Below are 18,764 nucleotides of genomic sequence, written 5' to 3'. Positions count from 1 at the left end.
CGTTAGACTGAGATAATTCGTTTCACCACAAACGCTTTGAAATAAATTACATCATACGTGCAAGACCTACGGACACTTCATTTCTTTGATGGGGCTTCATTAAATTCACATTATAGTGACTTCTAATGATGATGATGTCTATAAACTTTACCAACCCCAATAACCATTCCCTCTATTTCATTAACTCTGAAACGTCAATGAAGGTCTTTAATTGGATCTATTATAGATTTGTCCACGTTTCGTTGGTAGAAATGTGTCCCCTGTTACTACGTTGTACATTCAATTTGAATAATGTGGTATGACTAGAGAGTAATGTTGTTTACTGTTCTGAAAGCATAAAGCATGTTGTAGATCTATCTTTCTTATGTTTTGCATACATGTGGAAAGACTTTTTTCATATGTGGAAAATTATTTTGTTACAATACTTTTTTTTCATACTTCAGTACTTGTTTTCAGGGCGATCCACAATATAATTCATTACTTTGTTATGTCGTAATTTCGGCATCATTGGGTTTTCTTTAATGATTCTCAACTACGCAACACAATTATTAGCTTTTATCATCTTTAATGTGCATTTTTCCCTATTTAAGATGTTCAAAACGAGTATAGTTCAGATGTCTAAAGCCTTTTTTTACTTTTGGCAGAAATGAACACGCGAAGTTAGCTGTTGACAGCTTCTAAACACCTGTTATCCCAGGAAAATGACTTTTCTAGAATTTCCTTCAAATTCCGAACTAACTACTAACCGTCCCTCCCGTCTAGGTCCCTTCCGAACAGGTATTTCCTTGGAAATCTGCTACGAAGCATTTCCTGTGTTCAGAGATTTATCTAGATTTATACATTACCACGCTAACAGATGATTGTATTTCCTGTGACTTTTCATCGTTGAGGTAGTTTGTTGACAGTAAACATTTTCATTACAGGAAAAATCAATCAAACCGAAAAGACAACGTAAGATAACGAATTCGATCAAAGATAACGTATAGTCGGCATATTGAACGTTTATTTTTCTTCTTTTCTTAGAATCTCAAGTGTAAAATCGGTATTTCAGAGAAAACGTTCAGAGACAATTTTGAAGAAGTCCAGAAATCAAAGTTTTAGATGATTGTGTGCTAGCAAGTGAAGTGGTAAGAACCAAAGCAAATCTTAAAGAACCAGCTATAGTTGCTAACATCGCATTTTGAGTACATAACTCTATGGTATATAGAGCCTGGTTGGCACATATTTTCGTTCTGTCTCTCTATCTATCTGGCAGTTCTTTCCTGTCCCTTTCCCCATAACCCAGCTGACACCTACGTGTATCCGCGCGCACACACCAACACCAGGTTGACCTTGCTCCAATGTTGAACCGAACTGTCTGGCTTCTCTCACAGATAAACTCAACGACACGACGACAATACATCACTAAATCTTACACCCTGATCCTTTGATGCTTTATCTGCATAAAGACTTGTGGATAATTTGCAACAGGAGATCAAATGAGCTCAGTGAAATCTGCGTGCCAACTGGGTGATAGCACATAGCAAAATAACTCTATATTTTTCCTTCGCTTTAGTAGCTTTTGTGGTACGTTTTGTTATTCATATACACTCCAATTGCAAAGAAAGTTGTTTCTTGAAACGAAACGTTAATTTCTTGACAAAACCAAGGCATGCAAGTGAGCAACTGTGTTATATCTTCCAGAAAATTAAAGGAGGCGACCTTCTTTCTTATCTTTTCTAGAGTTCCATAGTCCTCTCCAGATTTAGAATACCCTCTCCTACGCGACATCGCTGAAAGAATCAGTGATAAGAATTGCAGGCAACACTTGGTTCTCGTTACATAGTCGGTTTTGAATTTAGCTTCATTTTCATCGAGAAACGAAGGTGACAAGGACTACATTGGTACTGAAATGCCTTGTCGTTGTCTTTAACCTGTACGCTTTAGTATCAGGTATAGGAAATACGATTGGTAGTAGTGTAAATTGTATATTAAGCTATGATTTCATAAAACATGGTAGGAATTTTGTATTAATCCTGTCCAACACAAGAGGTTAAATTAATCTCTGTGTTGAAAGATCTCCGAGGAATGCCTGCGATCAACAGACGCAGTTTCAGCACTGAACTACATAATGTACCACATATTTCTCATTTGCCTACCATTCATCATACTAATCATATACCATTCATAACATTCTTTACTTTCCATTTACTGCGTTTGGCTTCCATGTAATTCGATTTATTAACGTCATCACACGTGTTTTATTGCATTAGCTGAGATTATTACTTGATACGTTGTTTATTCGTAGTTGTCACAAAGGCATTCGACATTGACGTGTTGAGAATGGATTCCCATTGCCGCGCTAGCAGGTGTTGTAGCTGTAATTATGAGGAAAGATCGCAAGGACGCGACACAAATGATAGGTACACATCACCTTGAAATGCGTGATAATGAAAATCCCCTTGGGTCATTATAGGCCTAACAGAAGGAGTCTACCTTCTAAACAACAATTAGCTACGCATAAATGACATTCCTAACGCCTTACCCCATGTCTAAATGGGAATCTAAAGTAAATTAGAGGACGTCTTTCCAAGGACCGTGTTTAAAACAGCTTCTCCAATCAATTCGTTCAATCTTTACCCAACTCCAACACTTCTTGGTGGGACGCCATGTTTGTTTAGATTACCCATCGACCCCTGCGCATTGTTTGCCCCTTCGCGGTCGTGAACTTCGAGCGGTAAAGAAAGGGTCCCGGAGTCAGGAAATGTCAGCGAAACATGCTGCAAATGGAGGAAACACTCGTCGTAATTCCATCAAATTGTGTTTTGGGTACATGTCAGGACTTCTAAGATCCCCCACGAAATGTTTACAGTGGAAGTGTACTATTAGATCAGGCAGGCGGCCGGTGTTGTTGTACAAAACATCCCCCACTAGCTGTATTTTAGGAGGCAGACGCCGCTAGCTGTACATGTATAAATCATGACATGGAAAAAAGCAAATCATGGAGGAAGTCCGAGGATTACCCCACTTGCAAATCCGCTAAAATCATTGTCGTGTTAAATTTACGATCAGCCAAGACGAAGTTTTTATTAATTTTCCAAATTTACGAATTGTTTTACTACACTGCTAAAGTACATCATGAGTTAAAATGCAGCTCTATCAACACTAATGACTGAAGCATTGTCGTAATTTATAACGTTTTAAACAGTATCATAAGTTTTAGTGCCGCATTAGTAATCTACTCCAAAGCTGCCAATATTGCTTTTTTTTGCAATGGTATATGTGCATTAATACATAGATGTCAGTTCATAAGTATCCACTTTTGCATAATCATTTTGCAATCAGACGAGTTGACGTCCTCTCTTGGCAGAGTTCTCGCGATCACAAAGTCACGAAATCGGAAAATGAGGGTCACACCACAATCATTTGGGTAGACGCCAAGAGTTTGTAGATTTAGAAAGCAAACCATAACTTGTTGCAGAGATTACCAAGAAGAAACTCTACACGTTATGGTCCTTTAATTTTTCAAGGCGAATCCACCCGTAGTATAAGTTCTGTTGATCCTTGTCTTATCTGCTGTGGCTCCACGGGGAGGGAAAAACAGGGAGGTTTCACTGGTACCACAGGCGTGAGAATGTTTACGGACGTCTGCTTATCCTACCACAGAAACCCCGTGTAATGTATTGTCCAGACAAACCCGTGATAGGGATCACCACGACTCCATCCATAGTAAATACAGTAGCAGACGATGCGGCTTAAAACGTCAGGGGAGCTCACAAGAACTGTGCACGACGTTTATATTTCGGCTGTACGCATAATGTCCCTGGTGTACTGGTATAGTGTATGTGTGTGACAGCGTCCATTTTAAATTGCTCACATGGATTCTTTGAGCGTCCGCCGGCCTCGCTACGCAACCGTTGGCTCGGGGGGCATTCCTCAACAACACAAAGCAAAAAGTATCAAACTGTACGCTGTCCATAATTGCGTTAGTTCTAGCCGTCGGATGTGAAGTAAGGCGAGAAAAGCTTCCTGTCGGGACGCCATTCAACAGGGACTCACTTACCAAATCTGGGCAATTCAATCAGAATAATGAAATTTTGAGCGTGAGTCAGTGTGGTGCGCTGCTCGGTTCAGTTGAGGGGGTGTGCATGACAATAGGCGGTGGGGCCACGGGCTGGTTACCGCACAAGTTCCGTCCGCACACGTCGTTTCCGGTCGGACTTTAGGACCATGAAAACCGTCCTGCACGCCTGTCAGTATACACTAGCACGTCTGTGGAGTAAAGGTTTATCAGTGGACGCTGTCCTGCGCAACAGAATGGAGACAACATTAGGTATGTTCTGTCTTCTTGACTTGTGGAGTCAATGCGCGGCGTGTGCAACACTTCTGTCATCAGTGCTCTTATCTGTTTCCCTAGTATTTACTCAGTGTAGCTGAAGGCATGCGCATCTTTAAGGAAACAGTGCTCCTTCAGATTAGTGTTAGGATGTTCTTCTCTATCTAGATAGTATCTTTTTAAGATGTGGTATATTTCGGGAATGTGATTTAGTGGTCTGTGATTGAAAAATTGGTTGACAAGCCGCCTTATTCACCCTATTGTCGTATTCAGTATGGATATGTATTTCCCTTACAAGACCAGTTGAAGCACCGATCTTTCTTAAATTTATTATGTACCCATATATCTTATTTAATATACTTGTAATGTAATGTGCATTCTTGTTTTTCTGACGAAATCGCAATTGTGTATTTTGTTTGTATCTGGTTTTCTGGCCGTAGTACATGGTTGAGAAAATTTCTAACATATTTTATACCGCATGAATAGGTCCCATGCACCGCTGTGACACACGCGACTTTATGCAAAAATATGGGTCAATCGCCGGTGTCGGTCCCTTGATTATAATCAGTATGACTGATGTGGTGCCCGATGCGATGACTTGTAGTTATTAAGGTCTGAGGGCACGCTCCGTGATTTTGTGTCCTCGTCTGCGACCAAATAAAGAGAAACGCGACAGAAAAGGTTGTGAGATCCCACGGGACGAGCATATATCACCGTCAGGTGGTGTGTTACTGTTAGCACTCCGCAAGCAGAAGTCACGGGTTTGAGTCCCAATCTATTCAGTCATCCTGTGCCTCTTGCTAGTCATACTTCCGTCTTTACCAGGAATAGAATTCATTTCAAGTTAGCGTACACTTGTTAATGCAAACTTCTAAGAATCATCAGCAATAGCAGTTCCAATGAAAAATTTTGTCCAAAAAAATTATTTCATTATCATGGTACTCCATAGATTAGCCTGGGTACCATCTTTGTATACGGCCACTCTAACAGTCACTATCGGGCGGATGTGAGCTTAAGTAGGCTGTCATCCAGGCTAACTCTAGATCTACGGTTATAGCTCAAGAGCATCTTACGTATTCTGTACAGAACGTGGTATTCAAACTGTTTGTAAAGCACTCGTGCTATGGCGGTGGTGTGTTATGAAGATGACTTTGAAGCGTTAATATATTCTCTTGGGAATATACTGCTGGTAGTTACTAATGACACGCCAGGTCTCTAGACGTGTAATTGCGTTATTGGAAGCTGAAAGCGCTGTTGAAAATTCATATTCATAAACACAAAACAGAATTGTCTGTCAGGAAGAGATTAGTCTGGTAAAAACACTGTGGTTGGGACTCAAAACATTTTAAAAGATTTCAGATCAGTACATGACTATGAACGACTTTTATACTATCACTTGTCCACGGTTTCTATTGGTGGGGAGGGGGGTACATGTATATAGTTTATCGTAACTTCCCATTTTATAGTGTCAACTCATCCCATCACCTGCAGTGCGAGCCAATATTCGTGTACTTGCGAAGTGTGACAATGGACTGCCCCTAGTTAATCTACCCCGGCGAACCAGGCCACATGCTAGTGCTAAAAACGCGATATTACCCAAGAGAGACTGCCCCTCGTTTCCTTATGTACACATCGTGTGATGAGCGGACAGATAGTCGGGCAGTTGTCGGGTCCAGTTAGAGAGATGGGCAACTTGAGAGGTTTTAGAGCCAGGTTTGATGGCTGTCGGTCTGGACCAAATGGTCAACTATCCCTCTACTGAGTCCACTCCACATGGATAATATGTCAAGTGTCTGCATTAATATGGATCATCTTTCCCACAAAGTGCTCTTCTGAAATATGAATGACCTAAAAAGGTTTTGATCTCTGCGTCCTCAACACGAAGTTAAAAGCTTATTCCGTGCGGTATTATGAAGGGGGGGGGGGCAGAATATGACTTACTAGTATTTTGATCCAAGCTTAGCAAGGTCACCTTGATATTATCTCTTGAATTTCGAAACAAAACTGACGCCATCTTGAAAAAGATCTTAGGTTTTCTGTTTTATCCTTCGACAGTCTGGCACTTCTAGGGTGGCCAATTTTAGTAAAAGGGACAAAATTAAGTTGTGTTGGTCAACATACTCGTAATAATGAATGACAGCCAGGTCGCCATGTTTAGTTCATAGAATCAAACCGCCAGACTTTTTGTTTCAAATATGGGATTTTAAATCAACGCTTGTCAGACATTTGATATACTGGTGAGACCCAGGGGAGCTCTAAGCTTTTAATCTGAGAGAAAATCAAATCATGGTCAGTTGTGTACAAGAGATTACATCGCTGTATTTCCTAGGGTGAGAAAAAAAATCAAGCGTTTGACCTCATTTAAAGTCTTATCTCGTGAAAAATGGCGTCAAAACATGTGCAGCATTTTGGTGGGAATATGTATATTACGAAGAGAACAGGGGCATATCCTGCCTACCAAAGATATTCCTGTCAGTAAATTACTGTAAGTTCTTCTGTGTGTCATTGTTAAAAGTGCAAAAAGTTTAATTCAAGAAAGGAACACGATAAACAGACGATGCCATTTTTAAAGAACTCTCGTTGTTCTGCTTCTCTTCTTTGAGCAAGACCCGTGTTCTCAAAGGAGCAACTTGTAAATTTGAACAGACTAAAAAACTCAAACGATAAAACCGTGTTTCTCCATCGTTCCATCCCGATGTGTGCCAGTTATGACGCTAATGCATTCCGAGGCGCAGGAATACTTAACCCGGCGATTCACAACCCTGACAGATGTCAAATTAGCCTTTCAAAGAATGCTTTTAGTGCGGACGTTGTGATTCGCGTGTGGACGCTAGCTATGTGCCGTTCGTCCGTTAGGTTGAATTTTAGGCGAGGCTATGTCATACTAGTAGTCCCTCAACAAACGCACGGCTTTTAGCTTACACATCTGTTGTGAAGCCAGATATAATATTTTCCCGTCGATTATTGTAACCCAGGGAACAATAGAGGGGTCAGGGGACGCCATCTTGTATCGGGGGTTGAACCGTGGGTCGCTCCAGGCGACAACTGACTGAGATTCTCTTTTGTGATTGTGCGGTTCGTGTGCAAAATTTGACTGATGAAAGATTATAAACAACGCTGGTGATCCCAATCTTTCACTGACCAAATTTTCACTTGAGTAGATGACAAGTTTCCAAATCTCGTTATAAATGGCATCACGGAAACTTCTCTGAGTAGTTGAGTTGTCCTTTCATGTGTCTTTTTGGCGGTTGCTTTCAAAAGTGTTTGTCCTAGAATTATGGTCGACGTGCCACAAGTCATGTCAGACGACAGTTATTACAGGTGTACATGTTACCACAGAGAATGATGTCATCCCGTCATCCCTTGCGCAGATGAAGACGCCTGGAGGGCCCAAAGTGGTCGAACAAGTCCTGACACAATACAGGACCGATTTTGAAGGCCTCCCTTTGTGTTGATTTACAATGGTCTCGACGTCTGGTCCAGAAAACAAAAGACGGTTATGTTTAGATTTCAGACTAGACTGGAAATGATGCTTTTATGTCGTCTGGAAATACTTTGAAGTCATACTCAATGTCATGTTGACTAAAATTTTAACCTTCTTAGTTAAATTTCTGAATTGTGAAATTTCAAGATAGATTTTATTGAGTTGCAAAGAAAGATCACTTTGTTATAGGACTAATTTGAAAGCGAGTATGTATATATTCTAGAAACCTTTATAAAAGCCTTTTTGATCTCCATTTACTGAAATACAACTGAAGTAGGACATCTGAATCATAATGACAGACTCTAGACACCCGATAATAAACGTATAATATGGGGCTTTTATGATCAATCAAAAACACTTCAACCCCTTACAAGAACGAAGCGCTTCAATGTAATCACGAACCATTTTCTGTTGAGCGTTGGCGTCATTCCCTACTAGTAACCTGGAATCCAGGCTGTTGTCAGGGCCTACACAGGCCAGCTCTTCGACATGCACTAGGCTAATCTTCAAGCAGATCCTACGGTGGCAAGGCAGTAACCACTACTGACCAAGCAGTGAGCATTAGCATTAGTGTTTTATTTCGCGATAGGAGGTAGAGAAAGATGGGAAGTTTCAAGGTGTCTTACATTCGCATTCGAAACAGTTCTGTCGACGTGCAGTACATGTGTCATATTCGCGGTGTCATGGAGGAGACGTCAACCCGCGAAAATAAGACCACCGCGAAACTTTCGCGACGTACGGTACACAACACCAGTCTCCCTGGGAACTCTCTGGACACGCAGCCCCTCAGTGATTGCTGGGGGTTGGGAATGTCCGGCCGTTTCACGGTCATTTGAGTGCTGCTCGGAGTCATTTTGCTGGTAATTAGGGCGTGTTTTTAAACTGCAGCAGCGCAGGTTGACCCACGGCAGGAATGCTGTGTCATTTGGGGCGCTGTCTTTACCTCAGCCGAGTAGATATTTATCTCCAGTTGGCAAGAGGCTTGAGAGAAACAGGGTTTAACATTCAATTTCCTGAAATGGTCTGTGGACTTCCTACAATTTTAACTGATTTATGTGTCTTCAGACTTTAAAAAAGTAGGCATCCTGATTAAATTGCGACCTACGGTTAAGAACTATCGTACATGGCCATCGTTCTAGTGATTCCAACAAAATTCTTCATGGCAGATATTTTGATGCTAGAATCATACGAGCAATAGATACTAGTGTTCTAGACTGACACCTTTGAAAATAAAACGCATGTAAAGAAAAGAAAACACGCCTGTAAACGCTGCAACAGTAGTAACTCGGGGATATTAACAACATACACCAATAATTCAGCCGTTATGTGGACCTGGATAAGAATAGTTCGACATACAAGATAGAACAACAGATGTTGGGCTAGAGCAGGCTCTCGGTTGGTCTCTTTTATTTCAAGGACACTTTTGTTTGCTATGATTAAGAAACGAAATGTAACATTTGACTGAATTGCTTTTTGACTGAATGGGTAGAAATGGATCTATCAACAGATTTCACAGACGTTTTAAACCACATGCAGGTAAACGAATGTTCTAAAAATGTCGCCATTAAAAGTACGGGGCTTAACAGAGAGTAATGGTTTCTCCAGAAATTAAATTCCTGTCGGCTCCAGCAAGGACGGTGGCCTCTGAACCCGTAATCCAATCAACCACGAGAGGCTCAACTGGAAAAACGAACAAAACTGCCGTGAAATTGCATAATGCGGCTATTTTTTCTACAAGAGTGGAGGATTTGGCTTCAAAAGCACGCTGGAAAAGGCGCACGTATTCATGGGTATAGCCGTGGATGTACGGCTAAGCTTTGAGGTTGACCGTTAGGTTCAGAAGTCAAATGGAGTCGGTGAGAGTTCACATCGGGTACGGGCATGACTGTTACAAGATAACTTCTATGTGTACAGACCAAAAACCATGTACTTCACGTCTGCCACCGTTACAAGAAACCATGTTTACTTTCCATCCCTTTTCAATTGTTCACCTTTGACTGCAGACGGAGGCTATTTGTGGAGCAGGCTTAGCACTACACAGCTTACATTTGGCATAATGAAAAAGTTTGATTATTAGTCATTCAATTCAACTGGCGGTACAGAATACTAGTAACACTTCCTGGCTTGTTAGAACTTGTTAGAAAAATGTCAGATACTTCCTGTATGACTACGCCTAAATTTCTATTACGTCACTAAAATGCGTCAAAGAGGAACTGATAGAAGGGCAATTGTGAAATAGGCAACTTCCGTAGAGAAAATAGATGACTGTTGACATTTTTCACCATTTTGGTGAGTTTTGGACACCAGTGATCAAATAAGAAACGTAAGAAAAAGATACTAAAAGGTACACATACTGCAAACTAAAAACTGTTCCAGTGATAGAACCGGAATCGATGAAGGGTGCACATTTCCCTCATGCAAGGCCCCATAGCACCCGGCTAACAGCTGGGTTATGTCTGTTGAGGGTGTTGGCAGTCTGGTTTACAGATCCTGAGCCTCCTCCGCGCCGGCACATTCCCCGCCTGCATTACTCCTGATTCTTACGATAATAACTTGTTAACAGGGAAGGTCGCTAGGGTCATTGCTAAACTAAGCTGAGAGAAACTACGTTAGAGTTGTGCAGTATTCTGTCTTCTGTGTGTCCGCTGTTGGAATATGTGGAAATTTGATCCAGTTAGGAATTGTTCTGGATCCTGTTGTCTTCATCTTCGATGACTTCGACACAGAAATAAAGCAATCTCGATTTTGCACGCAGCTTATTGATAAGCTAAAGTGAAAGCAGAAATTACGAAGGAGGATTAAAGTTGGTCATGATACTATAGTAGTGTAGCGGCTGCCAGTGACGTGGTGCAAGCGACACCTTGCGGTTGTAATGGGAATTGTAAGGACTATGAGCTTGGTTTTTTGAACGTCAAGTTTGATTGAAATATGGATGCCTCCGCTACTAATTTTGCTACATTTTGGGTTCTGTGGTTTATGTTGCTATTCCAATTTAGTTTGTTGCTTTATAGAATATCCAAATTATCAATTTTTCTGTTGATATTCTTGTATTCGTATTCTTCTAACGACACTATTTTTGTTTTCCAACAGTTTTACTACTGGCGATAGCCAACTTGGCGAGTTCTGAAATCTTCGTGGACAAGGGCGGTTTCCTGAAATGGGAGCTCTCTGCAAACCCAGTACTAGCCGGAGCAGAGGACAAGCTGGAGATGAGATTCAAAGCATGTAACGAGAGAGGACTGCTCATCTACCAGGGTGGACAAGCGCAGAATTTCTTCTCAATGGGCGTTTTCAACGGTCGGATATACATCGAGGCTTCTCTCAGTGGACAGCTTCTTGAGGTATGTTCAAGTTTTTTTTTAAGATGCAAAAATGTATACCTTAGTGATGAAGCTTGTATGGCAATAAGAATGGTGTTTGAAAAACACCTTGGCGATTTGTCTTTGCTCATTTGCGTATCAATCAATAGTTCGTGTTTACAAACCTGCTGAAGTTAAGAGCTTTCCAGTCTCGCTGACGAAAGGTAGTGGATGATGCCTGAAACGTGTGACCGTTTCCAGAAATCACATCCAGTTGCTTGAGTAACTGTTATTGGAATATCTCATTACCTAGATGTCTAACCGACGCACCTTGGCGATTGTCAGGACACTTGCAGGCACATGACTGAATATAAATGGTTGCCAGTAACACAGGACGTTACACACACAAACAAATCATATATGAGCTGTGACTCACCCCGAGAATGTATACTGCATCCGTAGATGTTCATAGGAGACGAGAACAACCCACCAGTCCAGAACAACCAGACCCACGAAATCGTCATCACCAACATGAAGGACCACCATCTCGGGCAGATGAGGGCGGTCGTCGACGGACAAAACGCCCCCTTGACGGTGCTAACGGATGTGCAGCCACAGCTGTCCTTCACGGATCCCAACCTCCGAGGGAACACCTTCATCGGCGGATACAACGAAGTCAATGACTTGAGGGTAAGTAAGACGATAAATATTGGTAGCCTTTCGTTACCGAATATGACTGCTTGCCAGCCTGTCTCGCGTAAAATAAGACCATACAAAAGTGACAGAACGTTTATGGCGATACCACTTTTTAAGATGAGGGTAATACTAATAGGGAGTTCTGTAAACATTTTCCCTGATAGTTAGAGGTACCTCCCCCTTTCATTTACTAGTCTTTTGTGTTAAACTCTACTGCTCTTCGCCCACAGTTACAATCCCAACGTCTGTACAACTACCCAATCGTGTGCTTCTCGTACCTCCGTGTTGGAACTCCTGCGCGAGAAGTTGACCTCACGTCCACCACTGAGGGCACGGGTCAGGTCGTCCCGTCATGCCCTGTCTGTGCCCCGCCCTCCATTGCGACCTTGAGAAGTTCAAGGTCATACATGAAGGTCCAGGCTGACCTGCAGCCGAGGTCGGGAACAACCATCAGCTTCAAGTTCAGGACGAAGTAAGATCGCCCTTTCCTTACATTGATACCATTTTCTTTTCTTTTTTTTTTCTTGTCCTTTTCTTTTTCTTGTACCTTCTGCAGCATTTTTAAGTAACAAATAGCTGAGTCCTGCTGTCTCTTTCTTTTTCGTTTTCTCTTTTGTCTTCCTTTTGTCACACATTTGCTTCTGATTGCTTTGCTATATTCCACGGCTAACAGAGTGCCATGTGCCAGCGACTTGTGGTAATGATTATGGCATTCCTGTGTTTTGGGCTCAATTTGATAAGTGATGTTCATCCGTGCCTGTTCCTCCAGGGCTCAGAACGGTCTGCTTTTCTACTTCGGAGGTCCCGCCTGGTTAGTGGTCTACCTCAAGGATGGAAAAGCTGTGCTGAGGCTCAACACTAAGGTACGTTTTGCAATGTTTGTTCTCTTCTATATACTTTCAATAGCAATCCGAATCTAGTGCCTTTCATAAACTTGCCATTCAATATTACATTATGTAGTACATTATCGTAAAGTTCTTGTTTGCTACTTCAGGGCAGCGGTCCGGACGAGAGTTACGTGTCCACCAACACGTTTAACGACGGGCAGGAACAGGAGCTGTTCATCGAACGTGACGCCAACACCGCCACCATGAGGGACCGCGCAGGCAACACCATCGCCCTGGTCACTTTCACAGGTAAAGTCTCGCACTAACACGACGAGATCTGTCGCGAGATTTCACGAGATCTCGTTATGTTTCAAAGGATGATTTGGAGACCAAGTATCTATCATAGTAGTACTCCCTAATTCAGAGGTTTAGGCAAATGCTGACTGTCTATCAAATGGATACTGCCTGACCAGCTTGCCATGATACTGTATTGCAGCCACCGAAAGATCTGCTTGGACATCAATGGGAAATTGATGGTCATAATGGGAAAATAAAAAGCAGAACTGATACCAGGGAAATAGGAAATCCCGAGATATATACTGTGATAACTTGAGAGAAATTCAAATGGTTGTGAAACAACAGAGATAAGCAATGTCCCTTAAATCACGGTTTCTGTCGTCTGTATTACCCAGGTGAGGGAGCGGACGCGGCCCATTCACTCAACGTGAACTCCCTGTATGTCGGCGGGTTCAAGAACCCGGCCACCGACCTGACCACCGACGCCAAACAGTACATCGAAGTGACCGAGTCCCTGAGGGGCTGCATGGAGGAGTTCCGCTTCGTGTCTTACAGCAGCGTGCAGGAAACCGCCAATCAGATCGACTTCAAGACTAAGACCATTGAGAGCAGGTGAGACTATGAACCAACTCCTTTCGTGAACTTATTTTGTCACATGTCAATGTTGAAACCCATTAGAGGCCAAAAGAGAGTAGTAGTTTTTAAGTTCACTTTAGAATGTCCAGTGTAATATTTGTATGCCCAATGAGTATTTTGATAATTGAGTCGCATGTTCCTTCGTTTCAAAATAAGTTTTAACCTTTCAACTTGACGGTCATTTTCCGCCACAGGGAAACCACCTTTGACCAGTGCCACGAGCTGGACACGTGCCTGTTTAAGGAGTGTACGGGTGTGGGACAGAAGTGTAACCTGGGCGTGTGCGAGTGCAAAGCGGGGTGGAACGAGCGGACACCCGGGGCCGACCCGCTGGTCTGCATCGACGTCGACGAGTGTGAGTCGAACCCTTGTCAGAATGGAGGAACCTGCATCAACATGGAGAACGCCTACAGGTGCCAGTGTCCCGCGCAGTTCAAAGGTTGGTCTGAGTTACATACTTTGCTTCTGATCGTACGTATATGTTGAATCCCAAATAACCCATTCTATCATTCCATCCCTTACATGTGTATATCAAGCCACGATCCTGGCGTACCGACCTGCGATTCGCCATTCTCGCCCAACCGTCACCAACCAATCAGATCCGCCTTCTCCTTTTGTTGGAGATTTATTAGCCAATCACGTTGCCTCTTGGCCGACCAATCAGATCCGCCTTCTCCTTTTGTTGGAGATTTATTAGCCAATCACGTTGCCTCTTGGCCGTACGCGGCAACGTGATTGGCTGTTGACGATTAGAAAGCGCTAATGGCAGTAATGCAGCGAGAAGGGCGAATCGCAAGCTAGTACACCAGGGTATGGCAGTCCTATATAGACGTAGCTGTTTGTACGTATGTGTTGTACTAACGTTCATTCTTAAAACTACTTACCCTTCTTTCTTTCTAATTTGTCACGTTTCCCATTGGATCATCAGATTTTGGTGCACCAGGTATGATGGTGATGAGGGTTAGAAAAACTGAAATAACTGCACTAGAGGTGGTAAAACAGTGTATATATATATATATATGTTGGTTAACTGCAAGCTCTAGACCAACGGCTAGTTGCAAGTAAAATATAATGAAGTGAACAAATAAAAGACAAGACGCTTGTAGAAAAGTAGGTATCAAAGCGTAAGTAAAGAAGCAACATACTGTAATTCCATTTAATATTGCGGATGGAAATTATAGCGGTGGCAGGAAAATGGACTAGCTCACGGCACTTAATTTTAGCGGTGTGGACAAGGCAGATGATCAAAAGTGTTCAAATACAATGTATTATGGTAATGAAATTTTAGCGGTAAAAAAGTAACAGCTAAATCAGCTATAATTTAGTGACAGTTAACAAATCAAGAATTACAGTAGTCTTAAATGCACTTTAAGATTGCTGTTCTTCTGACTACGCCTCTCCTACATCATTTATTAACCTTAACTGATGTTCTCCCTGTAGGAGTGAATTGCGACACCGAGCGGAACTGCTTCAACTTCCCTTGTCAAAATGGTGGCACCTGCATTGAGGGCACCTCCCCGACCCCTAGCATCTCCGGGCGGAACTGCACCTGCCAGCAAGGGTTCTCCGGCGTGAGCTGCGAAGATGACGTAGACGAGTGCAGGTGAGACAACGACATAGATTTCTCGTGTCTTTTTTGTATTCTCTAAGTCCCGCGAGCGTAAAAACAGGCAAAAGAAACGGCTCGTAAACTACCCGTTGGGGTATCGGTTTGGAAATGTAACGGTAGTGTAACCAGGTAGTAGCATGCAAGTCACAATCTTACGATCGAGGAGCAGCGTCTAGTCAAAAAGGACTCAGCACACTTTGATTAATAAAGCCCATATCTTCTGTACTCTGTACTCATTGTCCTTCTCAGTTTGCAATTAACTCCGTGCACGCAATAAAGAGCTACTTCTTCGTATTCCAGCCTCCCAAACAACTGCGTTGTCGGCACGTGTAAGAACCTGGTGGGTTCGTACGAGTGCACGTGTAAGACCGGTTATGACGGGTACCTCTGCCGGAACGTGATTGACAACTGCGCCAACAACCCCTGCGACCCCGGCACCTGCTACAGCTTCATCGGCGGGTACAACTGCACGTGCGCGGACGATGTGGAAGTCAGGGTTCTCAACAGTATGTTGTTTTTTCATTGTTTCTTAATTTTTCAACTATTTTAGACCATTTTCGCCACATCTAGTGCTGAAAATTTCCATTTCTTAGTGTTTTTATCACTTTCATCTTGTTGACATGGATCCGCCAACCTTTCCAATATACTAGTACAGTGCTACATTTTTTAATTCCCTCTGCTTTCGTATGCACCATTGTTTGTTTGTTTGTTTCTAACGTGGGTGTTTTCACGCAGGGAAAGACTGTGGAGCGCTCCGAGTGACCGGACCTGTCAGCATCTCGCCGTTCGCTCTGGTGGCCATCTGTGTCTGTCTTCTGGTCCTGCTCAGTAAGTCTCACTTCTAGTACGATTCTTCATTTGATTCTCTGGAAGTAGCTCATGCAATCGTTAGGTGACATTTGGAGGCATATTTCCAACCCTGGCTAGGTCATTCCAAAGACTTGAATATTGGTACATACTCCTGCCTTTGCGATGCAAATCTTACAGTACAATAAGCAACAGCGAGGAAAATCAAATTACGAAAAGCCCGGTAAGAATGTTAGAAAAATTAAGATTTTTTAACCCGACAGTATAGTAGGGTTGTCAATTCAAAGTTCGGACTCATTTTCGTCGTTAATTACTGTGTTTGTTTGTTTGTTTGTTTGTTTGTTTGTTTGTTTGTTTGTTTGTTTGTTTGCCTGTGTGTCCTAACATTATTTTTTTCGCCATGTCCAGTCCTGGTGATCGTGTTCGCCATCTTCCGCCGCCGCTACACGCGCGAGAAGAAGAAGGCCAGCCGGAACTTCATCAGCGCTGACGCCGAGTCTCGCGAGAACATCGTGAAGTACGAGGAGGAGGGGTACGGCGAGGAGGACCAGGAGGCGTACGACATCTCCGCGCTCAGGAACGCCAGCATGACCAGGGCCTCGCCTACTAACAAGGTTTGTTTGTTTGTTTGTTTGTTTGTTTGTTTTTGTTTATTTTAATAGGAGCTCCATTAGTGTGGATCCCCACTATTATTCACCAGATAGTAGTATTACGACCATTGCACACAACACAAGCAAACTTGACAGCACCTTGCTTCGATTACCATTTTTAAAATGTTTGTGGTCATAGTTCCTTATTTTGTCAATCCTTCTGCGCCAATACGACACGGGAAAGAGTGACTTTGACAACTGCTTAGTGCAAACAATGAGCAAATTTTACAAGAACAAATTGCGGGCACTGCAAAAGCACGTGCCTCTTACACCGAACGAAATCACTGATACTCATACTTGTAGGTGACGCTGGCATAGATTCTGCTCACACCGATTCATACTGTCACAAGATTGTACTTCCGAAGCTAAGAGAATTTTCTATCACAAACCACGGCACATGCATTAACCTCAGATATCGCCCTCCTCCAGGTGCCTGACACCAAGGACGTCGGAGAGTTCATCGACACCAGACTAGACGACGAGGAGCTGGGAGACAACCTGGGCGCGCGGGACGAGTTCATTCCGTACGAGGACGAGGGGGAGGGCTCGCTGGCAGGGTCCCTCAGCTCCCTCAACTCCTCCAGCTCGGGCGGCGACCAGAACTACGACTACCTGAACGACTGGGGACCGAGGTTTAGCAAACTCGCCAACATGTTCAACGAAGGAGAGAGTGAAGACGACTAGCACGTAGAAGTAGAGTTTTTGTTGTTGTAAGACGTTTAAGTATTTTTGCCCGTCTTTAATCAGAGATCTGGCTACTGGTTAGACATAACCTTTCACCGCATTTCATACAGAGAATAAGTCAGTGACTCTGATTGGTCGAAATATCCATGTTTCTGACCACAGTCATCAATCATGATGGTGGTACTTTTCTGTAGTTTAGCTTATCAAATGTGACAATACACAAACATCGTTTGAAATGCGACTTTTTAGGAATATCAGAAGATGAGAGGAGAAAACATTGTGAAAATCGGGACAAGTAGTTTCACATGACATCGGATGGTTTTGCTTCATGTACAAGATAACAAACATGTAGGTATCTTTAAAAACATACTTTCCACAGTTACCAAAGAATAGAACATATCCATCGGACTGCTTGTCCCACAAAAAATACAAACAAGTCAGACGTGCAATCATTTTTGCATAAAGATCTGCTATTTTTATACTAAACGAAGCGAGTTAGCTTCTTTGCACTGCTGTGTACTCAGAACATGTTGGCGGCTGTATTTAGATCAATTTTTCCACCCAAACAGAAGTTTTAGAAAATGTGTAAGTCTGGTTAAATGGAGTCTAACTGGTCCAACCCTGTGCATACATGAACGCATACAAAAGCAACACATTCCGTTGGGTTTAAATTTCGACCGCATCCACACGGACACCCGGTGATGTTTTATGTTATATTGATAATTCAAAATGTGAATAATTTAAAATTCCATTTGTACGCAGGCCATGACGCAGGGTTGAATTTAGATGGCTGATGATTGTATATAGATATTCTAGTGTATTTGATATGGCGGAATTTTGTTGTTATTTTAAATATCATGGTGCCTACCGTTGGTAAAATTTTATCTTAGTGCTGTGATGGAATTTTATGCTCACAATCATGTGTATTTTAACTGTTAGCTGCATTTTTATAGGTATTTAAAATTTGAAATGCCGCTTTTCGCAAGTAATTATGTTTTATTTAAGAGCAAGTAATCTAGAGCTTTCACATGACTAGCACGCTTTTGTTGAAGAAATGATTGTGTATTGATGAATTTTATGCTTGTGCAGCTAAAAAGTACGGCAATTAACTTTACTGGATATTGTTAACTGGTTGCGTTTTGGTGGCATTGTTTTCTACTATTAATCAAGACACAGTTACTAATGTACCGTCTATAACTAGTTTCGTGGGGCTCGATTGTATATATGTCTATATATGGTGTCAGAAAATCTGTTGACCAGATTTGAAGTCTGTCGCTCACTGTCAACTCTCGCGTGCTGCTGCGAGATTTGGCCTTCGTCACGTGACCACGTACTCTTTCTAACAAAGTACGGTGCTTTTCTGTAATGCGTGCGTGGCATTTTCCATGACGTTTGTACTTTTAAGATTTTTGTACCTTGACTTAAAAGGGACCAACCAAAAAAATTGCAGGGATTTCATG

General features: G+C 42.4%; 1 protein-coding gene across 4 annotated transcripts in view; it reads left to right on the top strand.

Moving 5' to 3' along the window:
• LOC109469243 (neurexin-1b-like) overlaps positions 1 to 18,248 on the top strand; it is a 28,096-nt gene extending 9,848 nt beyond the window's left edge. For 3 of the 4 annotated variants that reach the window (XM_019767716.1, XM_019767717.1, XM_019767718.1), the window contains exons 3-14: positions 10,890 to 11,140; positions 11,561 to 11,788; positions 12,025 to 12,266; positions 12,564 to 12,657; positions 12,789 to 12,930; positions 13,314 to 13,530; positions 13,749 to 13,993; positions 14,995 to 15,157; positions 15,464 to 15,669; positions 15,899 to 15,991; positions 16,379 to 16,584; positions 17,050 to 18,248. In XM_019767716.1, coding sequence (XP_019623275.1) covers positions 10,890 to 11,140; positions 11,561 to 11,788; positions 12,025 to 12,266; positions 12,564 to 12,657; positions 12,789 to 12,930; positions 13,314 to 13,530; positions 13,749 to 13,993; positions 14,995 to 15,157; positions 15,464 to 15,669; positions 15,899 to 15,991; positions 16,379 to 16,584; positions 17,050 to 17,304 — 2,342 coding nt within the window. In that variant the 3' untranslated portion in view covers positions 17,305 to 18,248. Of the gene's footprint in view, positions 1 to 4,163; positions 4,313 to 10,889; positions 11,141 to 11,560; positions 11,789 to 12,024; positions 12,267 to 12,563; positions 12,658 to 12,788; positions 12,931 to 13,313; positions 13,531 to 13,748; positions 13,994 to 14,994; positions 15,158 to 15,463; positions 15,670 to 15,898; positions 15,992 to 16,378; positions 16,585 to 17,049 lie in introns of those variants that run through there. The other variant, XM_019767715.1, reaches the window with a different exon arrangement.
• The last annotated feature ends 516 nt before the right edge of the window (positions 18,249 to 18,764 follow it).

Source organism: Branchiostoma belcheri, unplaced genomic scaffold (assembly GCF_001625305.1).
Source record: "Branchiostoma belcheri isolate BF01 breed outbred unplaced genomic scaffold, Haploidv18h27 scaffold20, whole genome shotgun sequence".
Classification (NCBI taxonomy): Eukaryota; Metazoa; Chordata; class Leptocardii; order Amphioxiformes; family Branchiostomatidae; genus Branchiostoma; species Branchiostoma belcheri.
The sequence above is the reverse complement of the archived record's forward strand: the minus strand, read 5'-3'. Positions and strand labels throughout refer to the sequence as shown.